We start from the raw sequence: 13,227 nt of genomic DNA on the forward strand, positions 1-13,227 counted from the left end.
TTCTTAATTCCCTAAGAAAACATTATGATTTGCAACAACTGGAATGTCCAGTACCTCCACTGTCAGCATTGAAGGAAGTTTTTTCACAGGCTGTGCTTCTTTGACAGTCAACCTGCTGCCCCTAAGAAAGCAGATACTGTGTATAAAGTTACTTAGTCTTTTTTATACACTAGTCGCAGACCTGACCCGGTAGCTACAGCTTTGGCAGCAGCTGGATTTACTAAACATTTTGTTAATTCTAATCCTTCTCCTTCTGATAAAGAAATTATTGATTTTTGGAATTCTAAACTGTCAGGTTGTTATGCTGAAGTTTATCTTGACGAATTGTGGAAGTAAGAGGAATGTTTTGGCTTCACTCTCGTCCTTCAAGGAAAATATGCATTGTGTGATTCTGTTTCGTCTATTTCTCAAGTCATTACTCATTATTTGAAATGTGTTTATGACTGTGTGGATACTACTTACAGGGCTGACGCCACTGATACTGTTTTAAGGAAGTTTGCGTTCTGCATTCTCAGAACCTTCAAGAAGATGTCATAAATGAAATTGTGAATTCTCCCTTGGATAGAGATTTAGTTATTGGTCCCTAGGCTGCAGAAGTGATCAAAATTGTGATGAGAGATTTAAAGCGATTCTTGGAATCCCTCAGATTTTTTCAGCCCTCCTTCTCATAATTCACCAAGTAATTTTCTGCTCCCTCATCTAATTTTGTCAGTAAACAAAATAAACAGTTTTGGCAGAATGCTGGTAAGCAGACATTTAAAAAGCAATGGTAGTAATGTTCCAGAAAGAAAGCATGACCCCTGACAGAACAATGGCCTGTCAAATCAGTCAGAATGACTATATGAGGGACTTTGACCCCCCCCCCCCCCCACCACCACCAGCAGTCCCTTATCCCTTCCAGTAAGTCTGACTCTCCATTTCTCTCTTTGACATCAGATTGTTTCATACAAATGGTTGTTAAATGTGTTCCATCTAGGATACAAATGGCAGTAGGAGCAACTACCTCCTTTCCATTGGATTCTTCCCCATTCACCAGACCAATCTCTTTTTCTTCCTGCCTTGCATCATTTGCTGTCTCAGAAGGTAATAGAAGTTGTTGCTCCTCCTCAGTTAAGGAAATTAATTTACTCAGTAATGTTTTTAGTGCTTTATACACAGGTCAAGCATATCTTTATCAACCGCGGAAGTTGTGGACAGCAATTAATGAAGAGTTTGAGCATTTTATCTAGGAGTGGAAGTGAGCAAGAATCAAGTGGGATAAGTCAATCTTTCCTATAGACCAAGGTGGTTTGGGACTACCTGATTTGAAGGAGTATTTCAGAGCTATGCAGTTAAGGCTTCTATACATAGCATAAACATAAAGCTATAATTCAAAGTAGAATTGGATGATTATGAAATAGGAGGTAAGTTCAAGAAATAAGGAGAGACTGGGATTTTATATGCAGATCCTTAAGGAGAATAACAATAACCTTACAAAATATTGTATTCACAAAGTATCAGAAAGTATTCTAAGAACTAAGCCAACACAGTTTTGGATAAACAAGGTTTTGCCAATAGAGATGATTGCATTTAGGGGTACAGAGAATAGATGGGGTGCTGGAATTTACTGGAGAAAAGCGGCAAAGGAGCCAAGGTATTGGGAGCAAATAATTAAAGAGAGAAAGGTAATAAAATGGGAAGAGGCCAAGAATTAATCTGGACTGCAAGCTAGAGACTGCCTTCCCTATCAAGTATTGATATCATAGTATAGGCGAAGAGAAAGGAACAGGGGGATCCTACGTGGAAGACCAGCAGTGGTGGAGTTTTTAGTAGAATCTAGAACAGAAGCTGCTGTTACAAAGAGATAATTAGTAGAGCATATAAAATATTGCATGATAACTATAATATTCAATCAGAGGTGGTTACAAAGGATTGGGAAGAGAGACTGGATAAGGAATTCACAAAGAAACAATTGAAGGATATATGTATGCCTGCCAAATATGCAACAAAGCTTAGAAGATTTAGGATCTTTGCTTGGAAGTGTTTGCATAGGTATTTTTATACCCCAAGCAGACTCCTGATTTTATTTCCTCTGGTAGATTGTAAAAGTTGAAGATGTGATAGGGAAAAGAAGTAATTTGGAACATATTTTTTGGGAGTGTAATGAGTTGGCAGACTTTAAAAATCCCTTGCAGACTACTCTGTCAGATATATGGGTTAAGCAAATTGGTATAACTAAGGAAATTATTTGTTGAGCTGTGATACAGAATCAGAATTGCCTAGACATAGTAAAGCCTTGCACAGATTAATTCTGGTAGTTGCCAAAAAAAAGCAATTACTAGAAAATAGAAATCAAAGTCTAAACCAATCATACTAGAAGTAATTAATATAGTAACAGAGCTAAAATAACTGGAAGTGGGATCTTTAGAAAAAGGTTGGAGCAAATTACATAGAAAAGCGGTAGTTATGGGAACAGTGCATGCAGAATAATATTTTGGTGGAGGAATGAGGTTTAAGGGAATGCAGGAATCGAATGAGCTATGTAATGTTCGACTGACATGGACTATAGAAGATTATATGTTTGCATCTGAAAATATGTCAATATGATTTGTTTTCATGCCTATGTCATAAAAGATAACTCAGTAAGGATGTTTCTTGTGTAAAAAATAATGTTTTTAGTGACAAAGAAAGAAAACCATTGGAAACCACTTCTGAATCTTTCTTTCCAGAACTGTTTGTGATAGTGCACAAATTCAAAATGTTTTCACTGCACAATCTGTTACCCCTTCTTCCTCATTTGAGTTTTCTGGTAACCTTAAATTTAAAACATGCATATCACACATTCCTATCAATCAAAATTTCAGACATTTCTTTAAAGTTTTATGTCCGTGTACCACTTTATCAGTTCTCTGCCTTACCTTTAGATTATCCAGTGCTTCATGGGTGTTCATAAATTGTCTAGCTCCTATCATAGCCCATTGCAGGCTGCAACATATCCACAGTTTTCTTATTTAGACAGCTCACTAATATGGTTTAAATATACACAAAGATAATTAACAATGGGATGTGAAAGACTGTCTGTATATTGCTTGGGACAATATTTTGTATCAAATATCACTTACATGTTCTAAAATCCTGTTTTTAAACATTCTAGAAATTTTACCAATGTAGAAAGATTGACACATGCAAAAAGACATAAATAATTATTGTGGTTCTACAGTTAATACATTTTCTAATAACAAAGATTTTTGCAACAATTAGAACATTTCTTAGAAAATTCCTTACTTGGAAAAACTGATTTATACAATGTACAATGTCCATACTTAAAACATACAATAGATTTACCAATAATCTGATGTATAGACTTAGTAGTAGTTTTTTGTAGGAACTGAAAAATTCAGCTGACATTTTACCTCACCTGTAAGTTAAAGGACAAACATTAGGAGCATGACCTGATAGGTGAATCAGCTTGTAGAATGCCCCAATAATTATTAATAAGTTGCCCAACCTTATGACTAGAGTTCCCGTAAGTCATTACAAGTAATAATTTAAATCTATTGTCAACAATTCATTTGTTATATTGTAACAGTGGTTGTTTGGATTGAGATTCCACAATTTGTTTAACCTTTAAAATATTATTGTTGTGGTAGCTTTTGTTTTAAATTGAACTACAATTTCCCTTGAATAGTTTTCATATTCGTAATTAGTAGAACAAATGTGTTTTATTCTTGTAAGCTGACTTTTTTGTATATTTGTAGTCATATGCTTTGGATGACAGCTTGAAGCTAGCAGCAAATAATTTTTATTATAAGGTTTACAGAACAATGTAGTATCCAAACAAAAACACTTATGTCAGACTTTCCTCCACTAGTATAAACCGTTATGGTTACATACAACTTATCAAAACCCACATTAGATTTAATAGTACCAACATTAAAGGTGCAATTCTAGACTAGATGCTGTTCTCTGACCCTAATACGTTTACAGTCTCTAAACTCAATTAGCAACCATTTTTCAGCTTATATCTATAGAAATACCAGCCACCAACCTAACACTCACCAATTTAAAACAACCCAGAACTTTTCTAAATTCAATAAAAACTCTTTCTTCAATACATTGAAAGCCTTTAATTGGTCTGTCATAAAAAGTCTTCCACTCAATGAGGCAGTCAATACTTCTAATACCTTATTCTTAAATACTCTAAACAGCCACACTCCACTTCGTAAAAAAGAGTGAAAATTAATCGTGCACCATGGCTCACTACTCTGACAAAAAGTACATTGTCTAAGTTACAAAGCTTTGAAAGAATAGCTTAAACCTAAAAAAACTCCCTATAATCTGCAACTTTACAGATAATTGTGCAATCTGAATAAAGAAAAACAAGTTAATCTTGATAAAAAGCAATATTATAACATGAACAACTTCAATACAAAAATGACCCCCAAAAATTCTGGACATCATTACATAACCTGTTACATCCGGGCTCAAACAAGGAACCAAACCCTTCTCATAATAGCTCTCTACTAGAAATTGCAACTGTATTCCATACCTACTTCATAAAAAGCATTACCTCCCTAACTAAAAATTATTCACCCCCCCCCCATCCTGCTTCTATCACCACTTCAACAACATCCACTCCTAGTAATTCAGCAAATAACCAGTTAGACCAAAACCAACATTCTCCAGACACCATACATTTATTACATATACCACTTAATTTACCCCCAAGCATCCCCATATGAACATAATTTACCCTCTATATCCATTGCTGTCATCTTCCACTTAGGGCATGTCTCCATATCAATGATAAAAATCTTCTAAAATAATTCAAACACTGCTCTACTGCAGCTGTTTATTTATGATAAGATTAATTTTGAACTGCATGTTCAAATAACATAAAAAAGACTCACCAAAAATTAGAAATGCTCTACAGGTATGAAAAGTCTTTCATTCCAAGAAGTTTTGTTAGGGAGGCTACTTCAGTTTCAGTTTTGTTTACTGAAAATATTTTGAAATTTGCTTTATCAGGTGTGTGTGATTTGGGGAAAAATAGCAGTAACTTTTTTTAGGGATGAGCAGTAGTTGGGCATTATGGAGCCGTTTCTCAATATCTATGAAGACCCTGTGGAACATAAACTGGGGTCCAAATGGAGAGATGATAGAATCAGCAAGCAAATGATAGTAGTATTGCTGGAACTAAATTCATCCTCACGTCTTGGTGAGTACCTTCATGAGGTGGACCCTGTTTTTACAAAATCTCACCAAGATGATGCTGATATAGAGACTGTATTTTATATAGCATACACCATGGACAGAAGTTGGTTAAAAATAAAAAAGACAGCTGGGTGCACAAGTCCGAGAATAAAAAGGTGCCCCGTCCTTGTATACACACTCATGCCAGGACTGGAAAAAATGACAGTGTAGAATCCTCAAGATACGGAAACATTCCTACAGTGAGGTTAGGCCAAGCTCATGGGGAGGATGACATCCCTATTGAAAAAGGAAGTAGTAGCCCACAAAAACTGACAGGCCAGAAAAGAGCCATAAAGATGATAGAGTGGACTATTGAGGATAAGAAAAAGTGATGTATTGTTACTATTATGCAAGAAGCCCAGAATTTCTTGATAGAAGATATTCAAAATTATTAAGAAAGAAACTAGAGGGAAGGAAAGAAAAATAATTGCAGAAGAAAAACTGTCAAAAACTTTGAATGCATATTTGTTAATACAACAGATTCATGAAAAACATTATATAGACAAAGAAACCTTGGGTCGTTTGGAAAAAGAAGGAAGTGCAAAAATGTAAAGAACAAAACCTATTTAAAAGGTATAAAAAAGAAACATGGGCATGGGAAAGAAAAAGAGATTTGATATGGTGCAATGTTTAAGCAAAGGAGAAAGCCAAACTAATCAATACAAAAAAAGCAGCTCCAAAGATATTTGAAGAGAAATACAAGTGAAGGCACACAGATATGGAAAATTTCACATTAAAAAAATAAGATCACAAAGTGGGAATGTAGAACAGAAGATCAATAAAGTAGAAGTTAAACAAATAGAAGCTGAAGTCACGGAATACCTGTGCATTGAAGAATTTAGTGTAGAAATTCTAACACAGGTTATGTCACAGCATGATGGAACAGTGAGTCCCCAATTAAGGAGAAACAGGTGGAGCAGGAGACATCTGAAGAAGAAATATGGACATAGGAAGGAAAAAGATTTAATATGGTCAGTGTTTATGCAAGAGAAAGCCAAGCTAATCAATAAAAAAGAAGCACCAAAGATATTTTGAAAAGAAATACAGGCAAAGGCATCTGGATATGGAACATTTTACAATAAATAAGAAAACAAAGGGGGAAGTAGAAAAGAGGATTAGTAATGGAGAAGTTAAAGAAATAGAAACTGAAGTTATGGATTACCTGTGAAGTGAAGGATTTGGTGTAGAAAATCCAATACTGGTAATGTCACAGCATGATGGAACAATGAGTCCCCAACTTAAGGAGAGACAGGTGGAACCGGAAACATCTGATCACTTGCCACATGAAGATACTCTGGAGGTTTCAGCAGGAAACCTGTAGAAAATTTCAGCTGGAGTTGCACAGCAAGAGAAAGAGCATTTAGAAACATTCTGTAGAATGCCTGCAGGAAACAGAGAATAAAGAATGTGCCCACAGTTTAGAAGAAAATGATCTAATGGAAGAGTCACTTGATTTAATAGAGGTGGATAAACATATTAAGATCGCTGAAAGAAATAGATTACAGAAAGTCAGTAAGACCCAAAATGTTAGAAACTTGATAAAACAAATGAACAGAGTAATCAAGATTAACAACAGATATTCAGGTGATATAACATAATAACAGATAATGTCTTACTACAAAAATGCTGTGCAATAAGGGATAGGAAAGGAAGAAATTACATGCCACCATGGAAATATTGACTAGAGAAAACTATACAGCAATTAAAACAAGAGGTGTTACTGTTAGAAGAGTATAGAAGAGGGAACAGATCAACAAGGTAAGGTGTGATAAAAGCAACACACATTATTAGAACAGACTACTATCATACTCTGTTGCAGATAATAAACTAAAGGTACCATATCAGGCAGAAAAATTTAGAAGATATTCAGATAAATATAAATGAAAAGTACAAAATAAGTAATTTGTTGATGACCCAAAAAAGCTTTATAGAGAATTGAGAAACAAGGCAAAAGATATAAAACATCAACAAGAACAAAAGAAGAAGAAGTAGACACGTTTGTCTTAAGAACAGAGAAACAAAAAGTCATAAAATACCAGGATTTGCAGGCAGAAACGAGGGCAGTGGGGAAGAAGATGCCCAGACAGTACCAGTAGTAGCAGGAGCAATGAGTCTCATAAAAAAGAATTTGCAGTCTTATATGTGATAATGATGCATGTAACTGTACGAATTGCAGAAGGAGTCAATTCTGGGCACACGGTGGGTGCTGCGAAGAGCATGTTTGGCTAACATGAAAGACTGAAACATTACTGATTTCACAAACTTTAATCATACTTTGACTTAGGAATGGGGGTCCATTCCCGTCATGGTATTAGAAACCTAAAAGACTTGGTTAAACCGAAATAAAAACTTCCTTTGCAACTCCACCAAAACCACTCCTGCCACTACCTACCTTCTCCCATCTCTTTTATATGGTGTACCCATCCTAACCAGTGTTCAGGCTACAGTTAAAAATAAGCTGGAGGCATGCTGTAACAAGGGTGCAAGATTTGCCACCAACACATAATACCACATACACCACTGTATTGCCCATAAATTGTCTCGAACTGCCTCACCAATTAGGTTACATGCAGCTTATCTCTACAAAGAGTGTTATTCATGAAGCCGATGACAGTCCTGCTTTTACTCTTATTCTCTGTTCATATCACCCCAATAGACTACTTGGATCTAATAAATAACATCATCTTAGCATATTTAAACTCCACAAATCCTCTCACCAAAGAGTACTCATAATGTGTTGCTAAAAAATGGAATTCTATCCATCTGCAAATTAGATCTACCTCTAACCTCTTTAACTGCAAACAAGTACTAAAAGACTACCTAAATAAAACTTGTCTCTGCCCCTACACTACCCCGACTGAACTAGTTCCGCCCTCCTTCCACCACCAGAATACTTTGACTATGTTCAGAGAAAAGGAATTAGTAAAATCTATTTCTTAGATAAAGAAGAAATATAGTTTTGCTAGGCATATTATCTAGTCATCTCTGTTCCAAAGGGTGCACTCAGTGTGCTTCATGTCATCTCTAAGAACTGCAAATTGTGAATACTTTATCTATTGATACTGTTTTTTTTTTTCAACTTCTTATAGCTGTCCAAATATTTGCACTATGTACTGTATGAAGATGATTTGTTTTACTTAGTTAATATGTTATTCCAGTGTATTAGGCTTTGTAATAACTTTAATTAATTGTAACCATATTATGGCAAGATGGAGCTTTTCTCCCCGGGCCTCTGCTAAAAATGGGATATTATCTCAGTCAGACTTTCCCAGTAAAATAATGTCAAATAAATAAAAATAAGTAAAAAGGAAGCACAATGTCACTTAAATAATGGCATTTATTATCAGGAAATGCTTTATGATTACATTTTTTTAAAGAAAATAATTTCTTTTCATCATTAGCAATCGAGGAGATTATTATTAGTGAAAAAAAGTAATTAGTTAATAGTAAATGAGCCTGTAGAACAGAGATTTTATTATTGCCAAAAATACATAGAGATCCTGCCAATCCTACAGGTAGACTGAGAGTGACATGGTTCTTTATCCGAGACACTTTCACAGTTTTTGCACATGTTCTGTCCCCTTTGTTAATCCTGGTGGATTCATGGTTACAGGATGCTACACATTTATACAACTTATTCAGGATGTTAGCTGGAACAAAATTGATTTCTTTGCAGTTTGGATATTAAGTCTTTATATACCAGTATCCCGCATGGGGGTGTTTTTGATGCCATTGAATATGGATTATAAAAGTCAAAGTTGAATGGTCGAGGCTTTAACACTTTTATTTTGTGTTTCATGGACCAAGTTTTAACTAAGAATATTTTTCTTTTTTTTTTTATAGTCAGTGTTATTTATAAGTTTTTAGCACTGCAGTTGGGGCTACTTTTACCCCTATATATGCCAGTCATTTCATTTATTACTTGGAAGATACGTGTATGCTTATATATGCTTCTAGTAATAATCTTTTTCATTAAGGTAGATACGTGGTGTCTGTATTTAGATGATTGCTGGCTAATCTGACCATCAGATGTGTCAGATCTTGTGGAACTTATTTAAATGAAAATAACTGTGGCATAGAATTTACATTTCGGCATCATCCTACTATTCTTCCTTTTATAGATGTTAGTATTGTTAAAAATGCTGATGGTTGTTTGGATACTACATTGTTCTGTAAACCATATTATAAAAAAATCTTTGTTGCTAACTAGCCTCTGACATCTAAAGCATATGATTACAAATATTCCGAAAAAGTCAGTGTACAAAAATAAAATGTGTGTTCATTCTACTAGTTCTGAATATAAAGACTGTACAAGAGAAATGGCAGTTTCAATTTAAAAATAGAGGCTACCACAACAGTAATATTTTTAAAGATAGACAATTTGCAAACTCTCAGCTCAGACCGTCACTGTTACAGTATCTCAAATATCAACTCAATGATGGATTTAAACTATCATTCTGCATATCGAGTGTGGGGGCTTTGCCTTGTGCAAGAAATGCTGTGGAGAATTTTATTTATAGTGTTTTATGCATTTTCAATGACTGTACCTTTAAAAATGTTTTTCAAAGCTTTTTTTTTCATTTTTGACTGTTTAGAATTGATTATGTTGTCTGATCAGCTTATTTTCAAGTAGATGTCCTACACCCCTATCATACGTGCTTTTGGATTTAATATTATGATACTTTCTACATAATTAATGTTGAAATATAAGTATTAATCCTCTGGTGTGCTACTTAATATATATATATATTTTTTGTTTCACAGTTTCTTCAGTTCAAACGCAAAATCATCAATCTGAAACTAGAACAGTTCAAGGACAGAGTGACCTTTGTAGGAAACCCAAGCAAGAATGACTTCACGGTCAACATCAATGACATCCAGCTGACAGATGAGGGCAATTATACCTGTTATGTCCTAAATCCTCCAGACAGAAACAAAGGTTCTGCAACAATACAGTTAACTGTTGTTACTGAAGGTATGTGCACAAAACTATGAATAACAAAGTTAAGCATTGTTGCCAAAAGCATGAAGAAATGTTTAAATGTTATTTATTTATATTTTGATAAAATGTCTGTCAAGACGAAGCCAATTTTTGGGCAGAGGACTAGGAAGCAGAAGTCTCCACAAGTTTAACAGTTACTTACAATGAGACATTACATTGGTAAGTCAGTTAAAATAGATAACATATTAGTCAGAATAAACACAAAAAATAATAACTATCAACTAGCAAGTTTGTAATTGTAACAGGGTATAATGTCATAAAGATAATTTTTTTAAGCTTTTCTCCCCGACCCACCACTAAAATGGGCTGTCTGTTCAGTCAGGTTATCCCAATCAACAAAAGTAAAATAAATAATAAAATAAAAAAAAAATAAATAAATATCCATTTCATGTGGAAAAGTCTGTATAGAGAAGGCTGTTTTCATGGCTTTTAAGTCATCGTTGAGATAGTGCAACTTGATTTCCATACTGGCAGTGGATCATAAGTGGTGCATAAGGGTTCTGCCAGGCAGTGTACTGCCAAAACTAAGCAGTGGTATGGTTTTACTAATTTAAAGTGGAAATGATTAATACAAGTCTGTTGTTTCTTTGACAGGAAGTTAATAAGCTTTCTGAAGAGTAGTCTGGTGGTATCCAAAAAGATAAGCTAGCTGAATAGGGCAACATCATTTGTTTATTAACACCTTTTTTAATGGCTTTTGGCGACCATCAGTTGACATATTCAATGTACTTGGAGGTATCAATCCTGTGGCCCATTTGTTCCTCTCAGGAGCAAGTGACAGGAGTGGTGCTGTCACATTCATTTTGCTTGGGAAGTCAGCCTTTTTGAACTCATTAGCTTAAATCATTCCCACTGTACATGCTGGAATTATGGAAGCATGGAGCTAGGCTCATGGTTTGGGGCGCAGTGTGCATTAGCAAGAGAAGGTCACTCACTTTTGTGAGAGACATAACCTCCTCAGAAGATACTGCCCCAGGAAGCATGTTCTTTCATGAGGTCTTCAGTCCTCATAAGGGATTCTTACATGAAACATCTCTTTCAGACATGCGACCAATCAGATAATTTTTTTATCCATTCTGAGCATATTACACAAATCGTCTAGCATAAAATAAAGCTATATTATTGGAGAATGGCTTTACTGATGAAGAAGATAAAGGTTGCAGCTGTGTAGGCATCCTATAACACATTTTTTACTTCATTATTAAAGATTAAATATTATTTCTGTCATATCAATGATGTGGTGCCCACAGGAACATAACATAATAAGTTGTTACTTTCTTTAGTGAAAGTGTTTTTCCAAATGATTTAGAATAATAAATGTTTACTGTTACTGATAAAACATGCTTGGAAGTGACTAGTTAAAAATATATTACTGGTAGTCTATTTCTGAGGTCACATAACACATTTTGAGATGTTGTTACTAGACATATGTAAAACAGTGAAGTGACCAGTGTTATTGTTGTAAGTTCTTGTCAAAGGACATGGAATAATAATATTGTTTCCATTACCGCCAAAGATGTGGAATGAGACATACAGAATTACAGTGATGACTGCTACTAATAGGTGGATGTTCACAATCAAATATTTATATGTTTCTTGTGTGGCTGTCATCTCCTTTATCAGCCAGTCAGCTCTTTTATTTTTGATGTACCACTAGCAGTAACCCCAGAGGTAACACCAGACACCAGCCTGTGTGTATATGTATGTATGTGTGTGTGTGCATGAGTGTGCATTGGGGGAGATCATCTCCCTTCATTGCAGATTTAGCTCTGCACAGCTCAATATTGAGAGAAAGAGACAACCACTTGATAAGCCACCATCCTGGCATGCAAGAGTTTGGTGATGATGTAATGCATTTATCTGTTAACATTTTAGTATAAAAAGACTACTGGTGTGGAAATGTATTTGTCTGATGAAGTCTTCTTGAGAGATGAAAGCACTCATGTTTTAGTGTTTTATAAAATACATTATTTTATTTGTTTTACGTCACTGTGTTTATGTTCTGTGTTTTTGGATTTTATAAGAGTTTTGTGTTCCTTAGTTCCTTCATCTTTTTGTGCCCAATCAGCACTCAAGCTGAAGCAAGGACCTACAGTACCAGAGTGTGGCTAATTCTTTCCATACTTCCAGTTTGCTGCTTGTTAGGCTGTCATGCATTTCACACACTAAACTACCACATCAGGTCTTCTCTTACAGATGCAGCTTGTGCTATGAGGCCTTGCCACAACACTATCTCTGGCATAAGTAAGCCAGTATTCCCTGCACAAACATATCCATTCCCAGCTGACTCTTCCATAGCCCTGGCTATTAATCAAACATGGGGTGGGTTGGGTTCATTCAGGGATTTAGCTCTCTGTATTGCAAAGCTAGCTAAAGTTATTATTATTTTTTTCTACGTTTATGTCAGCCCTGTTAATCTTGGCTCTAACAGATTGCTCCCACTACTGTGCATTTTTCTAGTGTTACATTCATATGATCAAGTAGCAGGAGCAAAAGCAGTAACCTCTGAACTCTACAGAGTTGTTGCAGAGAGCAGCTGCAGATAGCTGCTGCTGCTGCTGTCTTTGTCAGTCTCTTCTGCCCTTCACCCTTCCCCAGCTCCAGGGAAGCTACTTACTGAACTGCACTCCAGTAGTTTCTCAGTCAAATGAAACAAAAAAAAATCCTTAACTCATGCTTCATTCTTTCACAGTCCAGCTGTCATCTCCTCAACTGTGTTTTCTTCTTAAGGCCAATCCTAATTGATCTAAAAAAAAAAAAACTAACTGAGGCAATATTGTACCCGCTGTGTTCATGTCCAATAACTTCAACTATTTTTCATGCTTTTCCCTGTTAGCCTTAAAAACCCTGCACTGTACTAGGTTCTACAGGCTTTATTTATTTAATATATTTTTTTTGTTTGTTTTGTTTCTTAAGCAAGCAAGTAACCAGGTGCTTCTTAGGCCCTTTTTAGTCATGAACCAGGCCACAAGGGCAAGTATAGATGCAGTAGA

General features: G+C 35.3%; 1 protein-coding gene across 1 annotated transcript in view; it reads left to right on the forward strand.

Moving 5' to 3' along the window:
* Window positions 1-13,227, forward strand: part of SCN2B (sodium voltage-gated channel beta subunit 2) — a 266,057-nt gene that overhangs the window by 144,106 nt on the left and 108,724 nt on the right. Inside the window, exon 3 of the mRNA XM_044080870.1 lies at window positions 9,997-10,207. Within this exon, the coding sequence (XP_043936805.1) occupies window positions 9,997-10,207 (211 nt within the window). The remainder of the gene's footprint in view (window positions 1-9,996; window positions 10,208-13,227) is intronic.

The sequence above is a fragment of the Protopterus annectens genome, chromosome 8.part0, assembly GCF_019279795.1.
Source record: "Protopterus annectens isolate FY-2018-M chromosome 8.part0, PAN1.0, whole genome shotgun sequence".
Classification (NCBI taxonomy): Eukaryota; Metazoa; Chordata; order Ceratodontiformes; family Protopteridae; genus Protopterus; species Protopterus annectens.